Genomic DNA, 22,519 nt, shown 5'->3' with positions numbered 1-22,519 from the left:
CTTGTACAACCCGAGTTGTTCATGACTGGGTTGGTTGTATTTGAATATGTTAAAGAAAATATTGTTGGTTGAGTATTTAAAGTTTGTACCAGCTAATAAAATAAGCCGCGGCCTTTTCCATCCAACGAAGTGTCCGAGTGCCTTATTTATTTATTTATTTATATATTTATTTATTAAAAAAAAAAAATTTAAAGGGTAGTCATGTTTACAAACAAACTCCTTCCTGCCGTCCCATATGAGAAAGGGGGCTAATATAAGCCCCCCTTTCTTATGGGATGGTGGAAGGGTGAGAGTAAGGTAGTTAGCATTAGTGAGGCCATTTTAATGTGGGTTATACTGGTAAGCCATGTCAGGGGTTAGTGAACTTTTGACCCTGAGGCTTGTTTTCCTGGCTTTCCTGCTCAGGTTTTCCCGCCTCAGGTGTAGCTGGGCAAAACTAGTTGCAGTAACTAGGCAGTTTTTAGTTAGAGCAGTGGTTCCAGCGAATGAGCCCCTATCCACGCCCACACTCTCCCTCCTATGGGAGGAAGGTTACCTCAGAAGGGGGGCTATTTAATGGTCCGCCCGAGCCCTCACAGCTCAATCTCTTCAAAAATCCTCACCTGTTTTTCCCCTCCCTCCCTCCCTTTAGGTTTGTCGCGGCTTACAATATTAGTCTGGTTGGGTCACCTCTGTATCAGAGGGGGACGTTTTTTTGTTGTGTAAGTTATGTTTTATGAAATGGTGTTTTGGATAATTGCTAAAATTAATGATAATTTTATTCTTGTACAACCCGAGTTGTTCATGACTGGGTTGGTTGTATTTGAATATGTTAAAGAAAATATTGTTGGTTGAGTATTTAAAGTTTGTACCAGCTAATAAAATAAGCCGCGGCCTTTTCCATCCAACGAAGTGTCCGAGTGCCTTATTTATTTATTTATTTATTTATATATTTATTTATTAAAAAAAAAAAATTTAAAGGGTAGTCATGTTTACAAACAAACTCCTTCCTGCCGTCCCATACTTTGAATACTCTAGGGACATTTGCACATTGTTGTTTTCATGTGTTTTAAGTTAATGGTGAAGCACGGCATGTATCAATTTTTATAACTGCCTTAGGAGGTGCCATCTGCAGATTGACTGGCGTTCACAGGAAATCTCTGGAGCAGCCCTATCTCAGGAGTCCATCTGATAGCTGCATAAATGGTGTTAAGCCTCGTACACACGCAACGATTGTTTGCCGACCGATCGGCCGTCTTTTGTCCAGTGTTGTTGTGTTGGTTGAAATGTGCTCTAGACTGCACACGAATTTTATCGGCCAACAAAAACCAACTTCAGAAGTGATGTCATGTGCTGGTTAACTTTCCGTGTGTTTTTTCTTCTCTGAGCATGCCCAGTCTTACTCATCTGATTTTTGTCTGCCGAAATCTGTACTGACTGACAAACAATCAGCCGTTCTGTTGATGGCCAACAAAAATTTTATAGCATGCACACCAGATTTTGTTTGGCCGAAAAGTCGCAATCGGTTGTCGGAAGCATTATACTAACAAGCCGTCAATCGGCCGATCGGACGTTGGCCGAAAATTCACGGCCAACAATCGTTGCGTGTGCACGAGGCTTTAGAGGCCCCGCCACTGAAAACAGAGTGCCGGCTATTCATGATTGGACACCACTGATTGAGATGTGCTGCTTCTGCTAGACGTTGCCAACTTGTTTTCTAACATCAAAATATACAATATTTGTTGTACAAGAAGCCCTTGTCTTATTCTATATTCTTGCAGTATATGAATGCCTTTCATTTTCTGGAACTGCCAGATCGAGTGTGCCTTTGAACTCCCCCTCCCCCCCCCCCCTCTCTGTCCACCTGCTGTGGAGTTGTAACCCCTGTTCATTGTGGATGCTGCCTACATAATATGGTGCTTTTTTTCCCTTTTTCTTATCTGTTTGTACCATACAAGCAAGTACCTACTGAGAGACACAACTCCGTGCAGAGACTGACTTTCATCTTTATTGTTTCTTTACTATTCGCAAGATTACTGTTTGTTAACAAGCATGTCCATGATGTTCTACATCAGTAAGCAGTACAGCCAAGAATAGGACAATGGCCTTGAAGCATGCACCCCTCCTATTATAGGAAAATAACATGCAAAAAGTTTATGATACAACTTGACTGACAGATTTTTTTTTTTTTTTACTTAAAGAAGTCTTTGGAGTTTAAATACCGAGGTCTGTGTTATAACAGATATTCTAACTATAGTTTTATCTTGCCGGTTTGAGCAGAATCCCATACATCATAACAAAGGTAACCAACCATACATAAAGGTTGCCAAAACTGAAAATTGTATCATACTTACCGTAATTCTCCTTTCCTGGTGCCTATCCATGGCAGCATACGCTGGTATGCTGCCATGGAGGCACCAGGAAAACTGAAAATTGTGCTAACTTGCCGTAATTTTCCTTTCCTTGTGCCTATCCATGGCAGCATACGCTGGTATGCTGCCATGGAGGCACCAGGAAAACTGAAAATTGTATCATACTTACAGTAATTTTCCTTTCCTGGTGCCTATCCATGGCAGCATACCAGCGTATGCTGCCATGGAGGCACCAGGAAAGACAGCTCAAATTCCAGCTGTTTTCTGCTGGACTGGATGAAACTTGTGCAGTGGGTGGCCCTGTCAGCACCACCCTGCTCTATAAAAGCTGTTTTTTTCAATTGACTTTTGTGGAAGGAGTCGGCTAAAAAATTGTTGGCTAAACAGTGCCAGCATCCAGTCAGATGCACTCGCTGTATTCTGACAGCTACAGGTGCCGGCTGTCATAATACAATAGCTGGCAGTGAAGTTTCCTCCATCCATGCATTTATCATAGGTGGAGGAATCTATTCGAATTGTCATGTTCAGCCCGCGGTATAGTTATTCTTAAAGTGATTGTAAACAATCACCTTGTAAAACAATTTAGTTTCAAAATGAAATAAAAGGCAACATATTTTTGTATAGATATAAAAATATATATATATATATACATATATATATATATATATATATATACATATATATATATATATATATATATATATATATATATATATATATATATATATATATATATATAAAATACTTTTTTCCCCTTTTTTTATAGGTGAGGGAGGAGAAGCAACAGCACACCTAACTTTCCAGTGAGTGGCTGTGCATGGAGTCAGGACAAGTCTGATCATTGGAGCAGAGTACATTGAGTTCCCAGCATAGCTAGAGAACTGACCATGGTGTGCTCTCTTGCTTATGGTGGTCAGTTTGTAATAGGAAAGCAGAGGGACTTGTAGGAACATCAGGGATTTCACACAAAGGAAGCAATACAGAGAGATAAGGATACTTTTTCATACAAATACATGGTACAGCAGGCACATATCAGGAATATGAAATACTGGGGTAACAAACACGTCAAGCTTGCCATACACTAGTTTGTTTTCAAACAAACTTTCACATGAAAATGTATACAGATGTTACAGACAGGGAAAGTCATATGGTACAGATTTGACATTGTTCAGAGTAATTATCTTTCCAATTTTCCACATCTATAGTATTGGCACTTGAAGCACAGAAAAATTACTCACTTGTGATGTCATAAACTACCACAGCCACAGTAGAGTCTCGGATGTAGCTTGGGATGAGGCTACGGAACCTCTCTTGACCAGCAGTGTCCCAGAGTTGCAGTCTGACCTGAGACAAGATAATGTGTAACAAGTCATAGAAAAGACTACAGATGTTGAAAGTAACGCTGTATATGCTAGTTTACCACCATGACTTTTAGTTATCAGACCTCTCCATTTTCTTTAGTGTTTAAGTATTCTATGTGCACTCAAACAAGCCCAACATAAAGGCAGATAAAGAATAGTAGCATGGTCAGGGATGGCACCTAACCATGCCAGGGCATGTCACCTTACCATGGTCAGGGATGGTACCTGACTTCACACATATCTCATGTTAGCTGGCAGCATCAGTGTAGAAGTGTAAACTGCCACACTCCCAACTCCCTGTAAATATGGACCACCTCACAATGGAGATTTTGACCACCAATAAATGCACCATACATTACTATACTGGTGATCAAGTTTGTCTGCTGGACATTAGATCAGACTAATACGAATGTGTACTGTTTAATCTTTGCAGAAAGAGTAGCATTACTTAAGAATTGCTGAGGCATATATTTTTGAAAACCTCTAAATTCTTAATCTCCAGAACACTCTTTATTTAGGGTATCTGCAAACAAGTGTTCTCCTGATACCTGACCTTTCAGATTCTCCCAGGTGGCTATTCTTTACCCTACCATGCCACTGCTGAAAAATAAATATGGTTCACTTTCACTTCCCACAATGTTTGAATTGCAGCTGCTAGCAGTGTCACCAGGTAAACTATTCTTACCCCCTTATGCAGTGGCGTAGCGTGGGTTGTCAGCGCCCGGGGCAAGGCAAGTAATTTGCGCCCCCTAACCTGCAGACTTTTAGCACTCCCTGAGTCCCTTCCTACAATAGTACTGACCAGCCTGATTCCTATACTGACCTACCAGTCCACTACGCTAACATACCTGATTCCTGTACTGGCCACTACACTGACCTACCTGTCCACGACACTGACCCTTACACTGACCTACCTGATTCCTACCTGTCCACTACACTACACTGTCCACTACACTACACTACACTATCCACTACACTACACTACCCACTACACTGACCATTACACTACACTGTCCACTACACTACACTTTCCAATACACTACACTGTCCACTACACTACACTACCCACTACACTGACCATTACACTACACTGTCCACTACACTACACTTTCCAATACACTACACTGTCCACTATACTACCCACTACACTACACTGTCCACTACACCGAGCACTGTGCTGTCCACTACACTATACTGACCACTACACTATACTGACCACTACACTACACTGACCACTACACTACACTACACTACACTGTCCACTGCACTACACTGTCCACTGCACTACACTGTCCACTACACTACACTACATTACACTACCCTACACTGTCCACTACACCAAACTAACCACTATATTGTCCACTAAACTACACTACACTGTCCACTACACTATACTACCCACTACACTGACCACTACACTAACCACTACACTACCCTAACCACTATATTGTCCACTAAACTACACTACCCTACACTGTCCACTACACTACACCACACTTTCCAATACTCTACATTGTCCACTAAACTACCCACTACACTACATTGTCCACTACACTACCCAGTACACTGTCCACTAGACTGACCATTACACTACACTACCCACTACACTACACTGCCCACTACACTACCCACTACACTACATTGTCCACTACACTACCCACTACACGTCACTGTCCACTATACTACCCACTACACTACCCACTACACTGTCCACTACACTACATACTACACTACACTGTCCACTACACTACCCACTACACTACACTGCCCACTACACTACCCACTACACTACGCTGTCCACTACACTACACTGTCCACTACACTACACTACACTACCCACTGCACTGTCCACTACCCACTAAACTACACTACACTGTCCACTACAATACACTGTCCACTACACTACCCACTACACTACACTGTCCATGACTACACTGCCCACTACACTACCCACTACACCAGGGGTGTCAAACTCAATTTAATTGCGGGCCGCATCAGCATTATGGTTGCCCTCAAAGGGCCAGTTATAGCTGTAAGATCAGATGTCCAGAGCACCCCACGCACCCTTACATGAGACGTCGAGCCCCCCCACCATCATAAGTCGAGTCACGATCCTTCCTTATATAACAATGCACCCCCTTACCTTGTGCTACTGCCAGGAAGATGGGGGTGGATCTGGGAAGAAAGTGCAAGGTCTGGAGGAGGACCAGAGGAGGGCTGGAGCCAGCTTAGAGTCTGCTGAATACTGAGACCAGGGGAGGCAGAGACAATGTGGTGTTGTGGCTGCACAGCGAGGTGCAGGATCTGTAGGAGGAGTTTTGCCCTCCTCTCTGCTGCAGACTGCTGAGAAGGGGGGTTGGGAAAAGACAAGCCTTTTTACAGCAGCACAGAGAAGCAAAGGAGTTCTGTTTGCTCTGCTGCTGACTACTGAGACAGGGTGGGGGCAGAGGCAAGGGGGGTGCCGCAGCTGCAGGAAAGGTGCGAGGGCCACATGAAATGGCCTGGGGGGCCGCATTCGGCCCGCGGGCCTTGTGTTTGACACCTGTGCACTACACTGTCCACTACACTACCATGTCCACTACACTACACTGTCCACTACACTACCCACTACACTACCATGTCCACTACACTACACTGTCCACTACACTACCATGTCCACTACACTACCCACTACACTACCCACTACACTACACTACCCACTGCACTACACTACCATGTCCACTACACTACACTGTCCACTACACTACCATGTCCACTACACTACACTACCCACTGCACTACACTACCATGTCCACTACACTACACTGTCCACTACACTACCATGTCCACTACACTACATGACCCACTACACTACACTACCATGTCCACTACACTACACTGTCCACTACACTACCCACTACACTACAATACCCACTACACTACTACTACCCACTAAACTACACTACACTGTTAACTACGCCTCCTCCCCAGACTGTGTCTAGTCCTGCAGCCAGCAAAATGACTTACCTGTTTTCATGATCCATCCACTCTGCCACATGGTGAAGACGAGCCCTTACAGGGGGCGGGGCGGGGAGGATTGTGAGAGCTTAGAGGAGGCGGGACGGAGGCACATGCAGAGCTGACTTAGAAGACAGCGAGACGGGCTCCAGAAGCGAGGCGGGGCTCTGCCACTGGCCAGCCCCGCTGCCGCACATGACAATGTTGGCCCAATCACAGGGCGCCGGCCGGCCATCGTTTAGCCTGAAGATGGCGGTGGCTGGAGTGACACACTAGGAAGAATTTTTAAAGTTTGCTAGCGTGACATTGGTGCAGGATGCGCCCCCCCCCAAATGTTGCGCCCGGTGTGGCCGGCCCCCCCTGCACCCCCCACGCTACGCCACTGACCTTATGCTAACTGACTTCTGAACTGAATGTGGCTAATCTACAATTTAATACTGAAAGCAGTATTAAACCCAAAACCAAAGATGTAACACCATACAGGTGGCTGCATTTGTTTTTGTTTTTTTACCTCTGTTTTTATCTGCTGATTTGGCCAGTAACACACCTCCTGTATAAGGCCCCTATCCCATGGAGTGGATCCGCTCGGCAGACTCCCCTTGCTCACTGGGGATCGCTCCGTTGATCCCCACTGAGCAGGCAGATGACAGGTCTGTCTCCACTCACTGTGCAGAAACAGACCTGTCAGAGTCCCGCTCTCCTCTATGGGCAGATCGGATGAAAACGGGCAGCATCCCATCCGATCTGATCCGCTGGCCAGGCATATCGCCATTTGTCTGTTTTAGGCGGATCTTGTCAGATCGGATGACAGACAGGTGTGAGTGGACACATCTCCACTGATATCCGTCTCCCCATAGAGGAGAATAGGCGGACCTGATCCGTCCCATAATGTGAAAGGGGCCTTAAGGGCCATACACACTATAAGATTTTCTGAAGACTTTTTCCTTCAGATTTACCTTTTCTATGTAGTGCAAGGGCCTTCCAGATTGCATACAAATTGAAAGTGTTTAGGTTTGACCTCATATTATATGGTTTTGGTAAATCTAAAGGAAAAAGTCTTCAGAAAATCTTATAGTGTGTATGGCCCTTTAGAGTGCCTCCACTCTGGATGAAAGAGCAACAGACAACTTTGGACATCAGCATTGTCAGTTGGGGGGAGGGGAGTGATAGCTGTACTAGCAGATTTAGAAACACTAACAGATTGAAGCGGAACCCCAGCTAATACTTTACTAATTTACTAATTACAGTAAACATTTATTTTCCTTGTGGGATAAAGGCTTTACATAAATTAATAAATGCTGACTAGTGTAGGAACCCCTGCCAGCGGTAAATGGTTTGTCTTAATCCTCTAACGGTTACATCTGCAGGAAAGCTTGTTGTTTTAAAAAAACAACATACTTACTGGCTGGATCACCAGGTGAAAATAAAAGAAAGAAAGCCTAAAAAAGAAACCGAATGCAGCCATCACATCTATAATAAATGTTCATTTTGGGTTTAATAGCACTTTAGGTCCCCATGAGGTAGGGATCACTGTCTCAGTTTGAGCATATTTTGGTAAATTTTTTTTTAGCAAGGAATAAATCAAAAAAAAGTAAACGTGTCTTGGGATTATTGCTAATAGATTTTAAAGAAGAGACAACATGTGCATTAGGCCATAACAACAAGACATAAGTCAACTTTTATTTTTTTAAAAACACTAAGCATAGCTGGAACCAATATGGTTAGTATGAATTCCTGCATAACTCAGTAAGACCAACAAGACGGTGAATTGTTTTGGACCTACATTAATAACTTCCAGCTTGTGGTAGCTGAGCCCTGTAGACCGTCTGCTACAATGTTTTTTTTCCTCCCAGTTACAGTACAGATAGGGCTGGCCTTTTGTTATTTGGCACCCTGAATTTAGTACAGCACTCAATCCTGCCAGCCGAAACATATGGAGGTATTACACATGCCAAGAATTCCTCTTTGTGTCAGGAAATCCTTCATTTCATTTTTTTTACAGGCTCCATTGTCTTGGTTACATAGAGAGAGCCTTACATCAAAACTTTATGTCTGTGTAACATTTTATTTAGATATTTCATTTATAATGTAAAGAATATCAAAACATGGTAAATAGGAATAGTTAGGGCCCTGTTCACACCTAAAGGGAATTTCAGCTCGTAAAACGCCCAACAAGCAAAATCCCATTCATTTCAATGGCCCCTGTTCACATCTGAGCGTTTTGTCGCCTGAAGCAAAACGCCTGAAGCTCAAAAAAGAACATGAGCTTCTTTTTTGGCAGATTACAAGCGTTTTTGTTAGATGTCAATGCCTGCCTCCAAACACCTGAAAAAAGCCAGAAAAACCGCCTGAAAAAAGCCCTAAAAACGCCTGAAAACAATACACTCAGGTGTGAATGGAGCCTTAAGCCCCGTACACACGTACCGATCGTCGGCAGAACGATCGGCCGTCTTTTATCCAGGGCTGTCGGTGTCTGTTGAAAAGTGCAAAAGACTGCACAAGAATTTTGTCTGCCGACTACAGCCGACTGCAGAAGTGATGTCATGTAATGGTTAACTTTCCCTGTGTTTTTCCTTTTCTGAGCATGCCCAGTCTTGCAAATCTGCGGTCTGTCGGCCGAATTCTGTACTGACTGGCGAACAATCGGCCGTTCTGGTGTCGGCATACAAAAATTTTAATGCTTGCAAGACAGATTCTTTTCGGCCGAATGTGCGCTGTCGGCTGTCGGAGGCATCATACTAACAAGCCTACAATCGGCAGATCTGTCGTCGGCCGAAGCTTTTCTGCCGACGATCGGTACGTGTGTACGGGCCTTTAGGTAAGTAAAAACTTTGCACGATTGCAAACTGTTGCCAACATTGGGAAAAGAAAAAACAAAATGGGGCATGTATTAATGCAGTTGTGTGTATCAACTCGTTTGCAATTTGCGAGGAAAAATGTTTGCATTCACTTTTGGGTCTGTATTGTGACCATTTAGTTTTACCTATTCATCAGGCCAATTGGTGAATATTTGCCGATTTTCAGTTGTGTACCACCATTTTAAACATGCCCATCCAGTGTATGTTCAGGAGCTAATTTATTACACAACTAAACGACAGATTAGCTACAACAAACATAAGATAGTTTTGATAAATCTCCCCCAGACTGTTTCGGCAGTAGATGTCCCTTGCTATTTTAAGAACTCAAGATCTGCAAGATCACATTTATAACGTGCTTAACCACTTAAGCCCCGTAGGGTTTATCCCCCTTAATGACCAGGCCATTTTGCGATACGGCATTGCATTACTTTAACTGACAATTGTGTGGACGTGCAACGCTGTACCCAAATACAATTGATGTCCTTTTTCCCACAAATAGAGCTTTCTTTTGGTGGTATTTGATCACCTCTGCGGTTTCTTATTTTTTGCGCTATAAACAAAAAAAGACCAGCAACTTTGAAAAAAAAAAAAAATTTATGCTATAAAACATATCCAATAAAAAAATGTAAAAACACCTAATTTATTCATCAATTTAGACCAATATGTATTCTGCTACATATTTGGTAAAAAAATATCCCAAAAAGCGTATATTGATTGGTTTGCGCAAAAGTCAAACCGTCTACAAACTATGGGATATTTTTATTTTTATTTTTTTACTAGTAATGGCAGAAAGCAGTGATATTTTTAATGGGGCTGCAATATTGCAGCGGACAAATTGGACACCTAATTGACACTTTTGCCCTTTTTTTGGGGACCAGTGACACTAATACAGTGATCAGTGCTAAAAATATACACTGTCACTGTACTAATGACACCGATAGGGAAGGGGTTAACAGCAGGGGTGATCAAAGGGTTAAATGTGCTCCTAGGGAGTGCTTTCTAACTATGTGGGGGGTTGACTTAACTGGAGGAAGACAGAGATCGGTGAAACACAAGATCTACATCTTCCTCTCTGACATAACAGTGGTATGCCTTGTGTACATAGGCAGACTGCCGTTCTGTCTCTCCTGCAAAAGATCGGCGGGTCCCGGCAGATATCCAATCTGCCGGACCCGCTTATTGGCTTCTGCTGTGTCCACTCACAGCGGGTCGCCGGCGGCACACGTGCGCACCCCAGACCCTGTGCATGAAATCGCATACAGGTACGTGATTTCGTGCAGGAGGGCCGCCCTGCCGCTGTATATCTGTGTGGGGTGGTCCATAAGTGGTTAAAGTAGAACTAAAGGCAAAACTTGTTTTTAGATAGAGTTGAAGTTAGAGTAAGGGAGGGTTAGAACACATATCCATTTTTTATTTTGTCATCTTTGTCCCATTGGGGAGATTTCTCTTCACTTCCTGTCCCATAGCCAAGACAGGTGGTGAGAGGAAATTCTTGCAAATTAAGGGAATTTCCTGGGAACCCCCAGGTCATCAGAACTGGTGTCCCCACTGGAAGATTTCTACTCTATTATTGTTCTGGGGACAACCCCAAATTTAGAATTTTCTTTTACTTTCACTATTCATGATCATGGTAAACAGGACAAATAGTCTGAGAGGGTAAATCTCCTTAACAGGACAGAGGTAGCAATAAAAAAGTGATAGGTGTTCTAAACCATTACCACTCAATCCAAAACTAAAAAATAGTATTTTATCTTTAATGGTTCCAACCATAACAGCTTCCCAACTGTCCTCCGATTCCAGTAATGTAACTGTATTTTTTTAGGCCTTGTTTACATCTATCATAATTGTCTCATCTTAAGATATGTTTTATCAGTTCTGTCCATTCTCCCCAAAGGCACACTGTGTTGTCTCTTACAAGGCTAACTTATCTTGGCCTTACTTACTTCCCCATTTGTTACCTCAAGTTCTTCTTCTCCACATGTATCTGGAAATAGTATAATTGCAGTATATAAAAGGGAAAAGCCGCGCTAATACAACTTGATAAATATACCGATCAGATAAAGATAATGAATCCTTATAAAAAAACCTTATGGAAAAATTTCACTAGTGGCAGCAGAGGTCAGATAGGCACCAAAAATGAATGGTATACACAAAAATCTACTGAATCTTTAAGCATTGCAAAATACACTTATGCATATAAAAATATTGGTGAGCAATATTCAATCAGAGACACAACCATATGGGTTTATGACAGTTGTTGTGTTCCAAGATCAGTAGAGTGAAGAGAAGATCCAATCAAGCTAGTCACCACGGTGCTGCACACAGATGACATGCATATCTCCTTACCAGATAGCCATGCAAATCAAGCATACAGTGATGTTTCCTCGCAGAGCCACTCAAAGGGATCACGACAACAAGCCTCCAAGATACAGCCAGTAAGGTGGTGATATCAGGACCGGTCACAGGATGTAACTCAGTAGGTCATACAAAAGAGAGGACTGGATAGTGTAATACCGTCAAACTTTATTGGTAGAGTATTAAAAACACACTTACAGTATCCAAGACAGAAATTTGCATATAGACAAGCCGGCCGGCTCTCATGTAGCCCGCTCCTCAGGGCAGCGTTGTGACGTCAGCACGCCGTACCCTACGCGCTCGTCTCCAAAGACTTCAAATGGGTTGTGTCCCTGATTGAATATTGCTCACCAATATTTTTATATGCATAAGTGTATTTTGCAATGCTTAAAGATTCAGTAGATTTTTGTGTATACCATTCATTTTTGGTGCTTATCTGACATCTGCTGCCATAAGGTTATTTTTATAAGGATTCATTATCTTTATCTGATCGTTATATTTATCAAGTTGTATTAGCGCGGCTTTTCCCTTTTATTTTCTGTGTTGGTGCTGTCTCACCTGAAGCTGCAGCTTAGCACTTAGTTAGCGTGGTTATTCCCTCCTTTTACATTTTTTTTATAATTGCAGTATACCCATCTTGTGAATGAAGCTATGAAGGTTTTCCGTTAAGAAGTTTTTTAGTGGTAGTAAATCAAACACAATTTCACTTCCTGATTCTTTCTTTACTGCTCATCCATGTGATTTTCTTTCCAGTTCATCTGACGGATGGGAATTCAATGTTATAAAAACCTTTTTAGCTAGTCTACAGTAAAACAATGGCCATAGTGTCACTCAAATAAGACAAGAATAAGCTGCAGTACTTACCTTAGGATACGTTCACCCCAGATGTGGTGGGACTGCAGTGGGCAGCTATTCCAGCGCAGTCCTACCACATGAAAGGGCAAAATGCCTCATCTCCTTATGTGTCCAGTTCACACCATTGGGTTATGGTAGTGTGCAGGGGAAAAAAAAAGAACGCAATTTCAATAAAATTTGTTTAAATAAAAAAAAAAAAGTGACCAGTGTAATGCACCAATATTAGAGCATCAGCACTGCGCTGTTCCGGCCGAACTACACTGCACACCAGCCCCTGCATTGTAACATACCCTTAGGAGTAATTTCTGTTAATCATGCATCTGGGGTTAGCTGGAAGTGTGAAACTGATGGGGTGAAAAGACTGCTGGGCCATTGTATGTCACTGATAGATGATGTTGTAGGCCCCAACTCTATATATTAAAGGTTATTACAGTTTGACCTAGACTGCCACCTGCAGACTTTCTTGAAACCATCTGTTTTCACTGTGCAAAATTTGTATATTAGGGCTTGTGTAGACAGATATTAAAGGTAAAAGCAACCTTTTCTATTCAAACACAGCACTGCTCAAATTTTGCATTTACTTGTGCTAGAAGGTGGACTTGTACTAGGGGGTTGGGGGAGTCAGATACATACTGGGGGTGCTTTGGGAGGGGAGAAAATGTGTTCTGGGGTGTCAGATATGTACTGCGGGGGGTGCTTTGGGAGGGGAAATTACTTGTGCTGGGGGGAGGGGAAGCGTACTGGGGGGCGCTTTGGGAGGGGAGCAGACTTGTGCTGGGGGGTGGGGGTCAGATACTGTCAAGGTCTTACCTTGCCCTCCTGTTGGCAGCCATCTTGAAAATGTGCCGACTGCTGCCTCTTATAAACTCTGATTGCAACCTCACTTGCCTGCTGCCTTGGTGTCGCACAGTGATGCACACCTGACTATATCTATCACCTGATGAGTTGCAGTCCCTGCCCTTGCGTTTGTGCTCCAAGGTGCATCTCTGCTAGCAGTCTTCTGTTCTCTGTGTTTACCCATGTATGACCTGGCTTGGCTGACCACTCTCCTGGCTCTTGACCCCACATCAGCAGATGACCCCGCATCAGCAGATGACCCGGGATCAACAGACTACCCGATTCTGGACTAGACCCCGGCTTGGATGACTACCCACTCCTGGACTTGACCCTGGCTTGTTCCCGATCTCACTTCCTCACACTTGCTGTGCGTTTATTGTTGTTTGCTTCAATAAACTGCTTCATTTTACCTGTATACCCATGTGGTATGGTTTCCTGGCACCCTACAGTACACATGGTCCATGAATTCTGACGATGCATGTACTCCTATGCTCCCCATGCTGGTTTCCAGGCTCAATCAACAATATCACCTTTTGGGTCAGTTCGCTCAGGCTTCGCAGACGTTGCTCGCACAACAGCTCACCTTGCTCCTGGTGCTGCTAGGCCGGTGGTCCCTCCTGTTTTTGCTCCTGCTGCTGTCCCTGTTGTCCACCGTCTTCTGGAGTTGCAGCTGGAGTCGCTGTTACCAAAGAGATGACTGGTTCAGCCCCCCTTCTGCATTGCTATGGGGGTAAACCGAGTCAGTGGCGTGGCTTCCTAAACCAAGCGGGCATTTATTATGAGATGGTTACTTAGGCGTTTCCTTCTAATAGGCAAGGTCGGCTTCCTAATCTTGTTGCTGTCGGACAAGGCCTTGGCCTGGGCAAGTCCCTTTTGTGAGAATGATAATCCTGTGATACTCGATTACCCAAGTTTTGTTGCCTCCTTTTGTAGGGTATTCGATATGCCTGCTCACTCTGTCTCTGCTCCAAAGCAGCTCCTGTTCATTCAACAGGGTATACGAACTGTTGCCGAGTATGCCATTGAATTTCGTACCCTGGCAGCAGAGGAATAATGAGGCTCTGGTGGCTGTCTTCTATCATAGTCTCTCCGAGGCATTGAAGGACAAGATTGCGGCCAAGGATCTCCCCGACGAGCTTGAGGCTCTCATTTCCTTCCTTATTTTGATCGATACCAGGATCAGGGAGAGACCATCGTTTAGGAGTGTCTGCTGAGGCCTCCTACCAGATTGGTTCCTATGTTTTCTTTCCCATCCATTCCTCACCTTCCACACCTCCTGGGGATGGTGCATCTGGCTGTGAACCCATGCAGCTGGGGTTCACTCGCCTTTCCTAGGCTGAGTGGGCCTTTAGGAGAAGGGAGGGCTGATGCCTGTATTGCGGTCTTGGTGGTCATTTCCTGAAATCTTGTCTGACTCGTCCGGGAAACGCTCGCACCTAAGGTCCTGTCGGGGGCAGATCTTAGGTGGAATTTCCTCGTCCCTGGTTTCCCATAAAGATAAACTGCTAATCACAGTTGTTCTGGGCAGTGGTTCGGTGGTTACTCAGGCGTTTGTAGACTCCGGTGCTGCCGGTTATTTTATTGACAGTACGTTTGCTGCTGTGAATTCCATACCCTTGCAGCCTCGTGTTTCTCCACTAGTTATTGAGGCGATTGATGGCAGACCCCTGTAACTGGCACAGGTTACCCATGAGACTGTTCCAGTTAATATGACCATAGGGGCTGTTCGCAGGGAGTTGACCTGCTTCCAGGTTATTTCATCCCTGCACTACTCCATTGGGGTATCCTTGACTTCAGAAACACAATCCAACCTTTGATTTTCAGTCCATCGAGATCCTCTCTTGGTCTCCACTGTGTGGCGCTGTTTGTATCCATGGGCCTGTTAAGGTACTTTGGACATGTGAAAACTGCTGCCTCTTATAAACTCTGATTGCAACATCACTTGCCTGCTGCCTGGGTGTCGCACAGTGATGATGCTGCACACCTGACTATATCTATCACCTGGTGGGTTGCAGTCCTTGCCCTTGCGTTTGTGCTCCAAGGTGCATTTCTGCTAGCAGTCATCTGTTCTCCGTTTTCCTCCGTGTATGACCTGGCTTGGCTGATGACTCTCCTGGCTCTCGCCCCCGCATTGGCAGACGACCCCACATCTGCAGACTACCTGCTTCTGGACTCGACCCCGGCTTGCATGACTACCCGCTTCTGGACTTGACACCGGCTTGTTCCTGATCTCGCGTCCTCACTCTTGCTGTGCATTTATTGTTGTTTGCTTCAATAAACTGCTTTATTTTACCTGCATGCCCATGTGGTCTGGCTTTCTGGCACCCTGACAGATACATACTGGGGAGTGCTTTGGGAGGGTAGAGGACTTGCGCTAGTTGGGGTGGGGGGCAGATATGTGCTGGGGGGGTACTTTACATATTGGGGGGTGCTTTGGGAGGGGATCGGGCTTGTGCTGGGGGGGGGGGATCAGATAGGTATTGGAGGGTGGGTGCTTTGGGAGAGGAGAGGAAAGAAGAGGACTTGTGCTCCTGGGGTGAGGGGATTTTTAAACCCAGTCCCCCTCCATTACAAGTTCTATCCCCTCCCAAAGCGCCCCTCCATAACATATACTTTTACACTGCTGTTACCTGTACCCCATCCAATCCCCTTCCTGGTGTGCTGGTGATTTATGTTTTGAATGCAAAATAAAGCATTTGACAGCAAAAGGCTACACTTGACCTGGGTTTCCTACAATACAAACACACCTCAATAGGACCTGCAGCAGCCAAGAAATGGAACTTAGGCTCCTTTCACTTACTATGTCCGTCAAACGGACTCCGCTTTTCTCGAGCCGCCGATCCCCCGCTGAGCAGAAGGAGGACAGCTGTGTCTCCGTGCTGTGTGCGGAGACACAGCTGTCAGTTCCCCATGCATCTCTATGGGGAAAATCGGATGGGAACGGACCGTCGGTCCGTTCTCATCCGATCTGATCCGCTGGACGGATGGAAAATAGGGTTTCCATCCGTCCAGATTTGACGGATCGGGTCAGTGGACATGTCTCCGCTGCCATCCGATGCCCCATAGGAATGCATGGGGGGACCGTTCAGATCCGCCAAAAAAACGAACAGGCGGATCTGAACGATCCGCCTGTGTGAAAGTGGCCTTAATGCAAAGCAAGTCCAAAGCAGCATCTGAACTGTCATCTATACTATTCCATTAAACTCAAAGAAAATCTGCTGACCTGCATTTGATAGGGATTTTAAATGCATGTCAAGCACTTGACAATGCTTGTGTACACAAGCCCTTACTTTCCTGGCCTTTTGATGCAGATAAATGAAGCAAGACGTTAACCCTTCTGTCATTGACTATGCAATTGTTGAGCAGTTGTTTTGTCTCCCCAGAATGAATGTATGCCCACTGTTCATTGGAAGCCATATACAGTGGCATATAGCAATTTAAAAAATTGCGCTATTAATGAAATCACTAAAACTAAACAAAATTGAGTGCATAAATCATAAAACACAAACCAAATGAGTGCAAAATAAAGTCAAAAATTAAAGAATGTGAATAAATATCTCAATTGTCACAATAAATCAAAAAGATAACTATAAAGCTGATCTAAGTGCAGTTTCTGTTTTTTTTTTTTATTTATATATAGTGGCATATCGATTGGCAGTGGAAAAAAATGTTATTATTTCTGTAGGTATTGTCAACAACGGGACATCAGAAGCAAAAATATTTTACTATAGTTTAAATTGGATCTGATAATACTGCTTATTCGAACAAATATCTCAAATGGAAAGGGCAAGGTAGGCATATCAGCACTCCTACACAATGAAGAGAGATGTCTTTTTATGTATTTGTATTTATTTACCTGGCTTAAAAGAAAAGTATGTATTGCTGACTTAGTAGAAGCTACATAAGTAATAGAGATTTTAAATACTCACTGTTCGGTCTTCTAAGTACATTGTTTTTGACAGAAAGTCTATTCCAATTGTAGCCTATAGAAAAACAAAAAAGAAAGTCAACTGACATTAAAGTATAAAAGTCATTCAGTTCATTTATGTATGCATAAATAGAAAGGCAGGGGATATAAAAGGTCAAACTATATCTATATACAGAGGTGTAACTAGAACTTTCAGGGCCCCGCTGCAAAAAAACATGAAGGGCCCCCCTAACCTGAGCCCCTTCCCATTGGTCCCAGGGCTCCTTAGTCCTGACGCGGGGCCTTTTATTATGGCCCCATAGTGGGACCCTCTGATGTGTTCTGCAGCTGGCCCCCTTCCTTCCCTTACATTAGAGTCCCCAATTACATCAGAGTTCCCAGCATTGCCAGAGCACCCTTTACATCAGAGTTCCCCTTTACAGTAAATCAGAAATTCTGTTTACAATGCAAGGGGGAACTCTGCTGACTCTGATGTAAGGAGTAAGTCTGAGGACCCAGATAAAAAGGCAAACACTGTATACCATGATGTAAGGGGGAATTCTGCAGACTCTGGTGTATAGGTTAACTGTAATGTAAGAGGTTCTCTGGTCCCCAGAGCCCCCTCGTACAGCAGAGTTCACAGAGTTCCTCCTTACCATAAAGTCCGCAAAGTTTCTCCTTGCACTGTAAAGGTAAACTCTGCTGACTCTGATGTAAGGAGGGATGCTGGGAACTCTGATGTAGGGGGAGGGGGAGAGAACCTCTTACATCAGGGTTCCCCTTTACACTAGAGTCTGCAGAGTGAATACACTAAGGTAAAGGGGTTCACTGATATAAGAGGGGAGTGAGGACACACTGATATAAAGGGGAAACCTTTCTATCAGTGACCCCCCCCACAGAGTAACTGACTGACTGCCCCACAGACTCTGTGTGGCCTGGAGCTCACACTGACTTCAAAATAGCACCCCTGCACATTAGTACCTACGGCACATTTTATTGCATGCCAAAGAAAATCATGCGGCTTGGTGTGGCGCAATTAAAAAAAAAGGGTCGGGACTTTTTTTCCCTGCATTTCTTCCAGATAGGGCAGCCAATTAAAATGAATAGGCTCCTTTACCGGTGCTGTGCCTGCATAAATGCGCATGCACAGATCTAAACTGAGCCTCACAATCCTGTTCTTACATCAGCATCCTTAGTCCCCCTTCACATCACATTTACTCCCCTTCACTTTATTGTCCTCAGCCCCCCATTACTGTCTTAAACCCCCTATTACTGCCCTCAGCCCACCCATTAATTCCCCCCCTCATTAATGTCCTGAGGCCCCCCATTACTGTCCTCAGTGACCCCATTACTATCCTCAGGCCCCCACTATTATTGTCTCCCCTCATTAATGTCCTAAATCCCCTCCTAATGCTGTCCTAAAATCTCCTATTACTGTCCTGAACCCCCCATTTATTATTGTCCTCAGTGACCCTATTACTCTCCTCAGCCTCCCTCCATTAATGTCCTCAGCCCCCCAATGAATATTCTGAGCCCCCCCTCCATTAATGACTTCAGCCCCGCCTCCATCCAGAGCTATCCTGTGAGGTGGACAGCTCTCAGAAAAAGGCAGCGGTGGCGGCGGCAGCAAATCCTAAGTGGCGGGACCGCGGCTGTCCGTGATGCCTGGCAAAAGACAGGGAGTCCACCTGGGCCCCCTGGAACTGGGTAGGGTCAAAGCGTGACTCCTGTTGCTACACTAGTGTCTATATCAGCTATGTCCAACTATGGCCCTCCAGCTGTTCAGGAACTACAATTCCCATCATGCCTAGTTATGTCTGTGAATGTCAGAGATTTACAATGCCTCATGGGAATTGTAGTTCCTGAACAGCTGGAGGGCCATAGTTTGGACACCCCTGGTCTATATATTTGTATATCAGATTTCATGGATCAGTTATTGACAACACTGAAAAATTGGCACACGTTCCAGAAACAGGATGGGCCACTGGAGCCTGAGCAGCCCACAATCCTGCCAAGTCAGGGTAACTTCTTTGGGGGCCTCTGGCACCAGAGCACCCCCCACCAAAATTCCTGGATGCACCGCCCATTTCTGAAATGGCCATCCACATAGTTCCACTATGGCCCGTTGGCCAAAAAGTAGTGTCACCGGAACAGTGGCAATTTGTAATCAAGGATCCCGGTCAATGGCCCAAAGGATCCGCAGAGTAAAAGTTCCCCCTTTTTTTCCTTTTCTCTTTTTTACATCCAAGACCCTGGCCCAGTTACCCAAGGGGTCTGCAGAACAGCAATATGAGTCTATCCCAATTTCTGGAGAGGGGATGACCCTAGGTTTAAGTCCTGTTGACATGTTTAGTTGTCCCTACCCACTTCTGTAGGAGTAGAAGGGGATTATGAGAAAGGGGCACAGGCCCCAACAGCAACTCTTGAACTGACTCTATTTTAGAGTTTGAAGAGGCTTGATAGCCATTTTTTCTGTAATGTAGTCTCTTCTTATATATATATAATAGTCTGGGTGAGGGATTCTGACAAGGTTCCTTTGATGGACATGGACTGACCAAGCCTGGCCTGATCCATCTGGGCGGCGGACCTCCACTCAGTCCAAATAGATAGACCGCCCAAAATTCCACTTTGTTTTCACGGACTTGAATCTTTCCCAGAGGGCTGCTCTGGTGGAGTTCCGGTGAGGCTTAGGAATAAACAGAAAGTGTGCCACTTCCCAGCCCGCACTACCTGCATGCACCCCTTTTCTGGCAATCGGGTTTCTCTTGCTGCACTGGCTGAACCACTGCCAGGTTGCATGGCCTCCAGCTGCATCAGCACTTTGACAAGGCCTTTTCCCACCTCCGTGGAGAGGTTCTGACTCCAGAACTGACATGACCCAAGTGACTCCTGTCTCCCACGACACACACACAGCTGTCTGGGCCGACCCTCACTCTTCTCCACCCACAGCAGCAGATAGCTGCAGTGCCCACACTGGCTCCACGCCCGCACTCGCATGGTCACACTTGCACACTGGAGACATACCAGGCCTAAGTGCTCCACGCCTCCTCCGGTGCACAGCGCCAGTCCTCCATCGGGCACCATCCGCACTCCTGTATCCCACAGGACAGTCGCCTTCGGCTTTCCGGTCTGCTCTCGGGTCTGCCCAGCAGGTTCTCCACCAGTAAGTGAAACATTCACTGGTGCGCTCTTTCTCTCTCCAGTAATCTCCATGTTGCTTCTCCTTGCACGTGTCTCCTTCTCAGCCACACCGGAAGGAGGAAGTCATTTATGGACTTCTCTTGTCACTCCTGATTGGCTGGGAGCGAACAACGTCTCCACCCACATTCTTTTCTTGGCGGTGGCTCCTCCTACTAGGCAGAACTTTTCAGCGCACGCTTTCTTGCGCGGTGCAGTAACCCCTCCAATGCCGCTCTCTCTCATCTCAGCCGACATGGAAGTTACTGCAAAGCGGACCATGTCCCTCGTTACTGCAAAGCGGACCATGTCCCTCGTCAGACATACATCTACTCTTCTTGCTTGTAGCAGGGCCCCAGCTGTGCCTCCATCTCCATGAGACAGCTGTCCCTCTTTGCCAGGCCAGAGAATTGTCCCGCTGTCGCATGCACAGTCAACAGTCCTTTTCCCATCACATGTACAAGCAAGGCCCGTCACCATACTGTCTCCGAAGAAAGCTCCGCTGCCCTTCCCGGCATGGCCGACAGCTATCTTCACAGTACTGACACTGTCACTATACAGAATAAATGTCCCGCTGTCGTATGCACGGTCAACATCATTCTATGTAGTCTTGACACACACGCGGCCCTCGGCACACCAATTCCCATGCCCTTGGCTGCCATTTTCTCCATTCACACTTGCACTTTTTCCTGTTAAGCAGATACAGTCCTTTTTAACGAACAGAGGCCTTTTCCCCCACCTCCCAGTACTTCACAGAGGCATACATGGTATAGCTTAAGTGAAAGATTCACGCCATTGGTGAACACATATTGCAGTTCTGACTGAAATCTCTGCGTTGCCACGGGCAACCTTCAAGGTGCATTTCTATCTTCATCCCACTCTCCCTATCTCCGGAAGAGCAAGCCTCAAACTTGGATTGAGTATTAAAACAAAGTCTTGGAAGCAAAAATGGCGATTTTGAGAATTTTCTTTGGCCTTTGCCATTAGCAACCAGGCCGGTAACTCAAGGCCACATGGCGGAAGAGCCCCCAAATGTAGCACTACTCCCATGGGGGCTGCTGGTTACGGGTTCCCTTGGGTTATCATTAGCAACAACAGAACAGTCTGGCATTTTTCTAAGTGTTTTACCTCAGACAAGAAGCAGTCTAGTCTCTTTGGCTTTTAGGTTTTATTTGGAACTTGGATAGCAGAAGGGAATGAGTGGGATACTCCAACTTAAAGAACCATGCACAATAGGCTGGGACAACTTGAATAGAGCTGAATAGCACTGATTAACGCTGTATGATGCTAAGTAATGCTGAATATAGCTAGTCATGGCTAGGCTGCTGCTTCACTTTGCCCTTGGCTGTGAATGAAGGGATAAAGCTTCCTGAGGTAAACTATCCTGGGGTAAGCTGTACTCTGGGGTAGACTGTACTGCTGAACAACTTCGGGGCCCTTCCTGGCACCCTCTTTGCCCCTAATCTTCATGGTTAACTACTTGGCGCCCCCTTTCCAGTAACAATCTGTGTGAGCTGGCTCCTTGATCCCCTGACTTCTCTGGAGTGGTCTCCTTTCCTAGGCAGACCCTTGAGCAGATCCCTTAGTACTCACAATACTGTTTATCCCAAAGTCTTCTGCCCAACAGCTCCACTGGTCAGCACACTGGATCCTCTGCAGCCCAGCTCCACACCTTGTCCAATAGGCTGACTGCCTGAACCACCTTCCTCACATCAGCAGGAGGAGAGACCAGCTGTCTGCCTCCTCCTGGGACTCTGCTTCCCGCCAAAGACACCCTGTCACATGCTCCCTCTGTATTTATCGGCAATCCCAGGATGCATT

The 22,519-nt window shown here is 45.2% G+C and overlaps 1 protein-coding gene across 1 annotated transcript in view; it reads right to left on the bottom strand.

The window, feature by feature from the left end:
- RAB6B (RAB6B, member RAS oncogene family) overlaps nucleotides 1-22,519 on the bottom strand; it is a 115,928-nt gene that overhangs the window by 35,557 nt on the left and 57,852 nt on the right. The window contains exons 3-4 of the mRNA XM_082251315.1: nucleotides 17,544-17,597; nucleotides 3,590-3,695 (exon numbers count right to left, since the gene is read on the bottom strand). Of these exons, the coding sequence (XP_082107441.1) occupies nucleotides 3,590-3,695; nucleotides 17,544-17,597 (160 nt within the window). The remainder of the gene's footprint in view (nucleotides 1-3,589; nucleotides 3,696-17,543; nucleotides 17,598-22,519) is intronic.

The sequence above is a fragment of the Pelophylax lessonae genome (assembly GCF_965119305.1).
Source record: "Pelophylax lessonae genome assembly, chromosome: 3".
NCBI classification, from domain to species: Eukaryota; Metazoa; Chordata; class Amphibia; order Anura; family Ranidae; genus Pelophylax; species Pelophylax lessonae.
The sequence above is the reverse complement of the archived record's forward strand: the minus strand, read 5'-3'. Positions and strand labels throughout refer to the sequence as shown.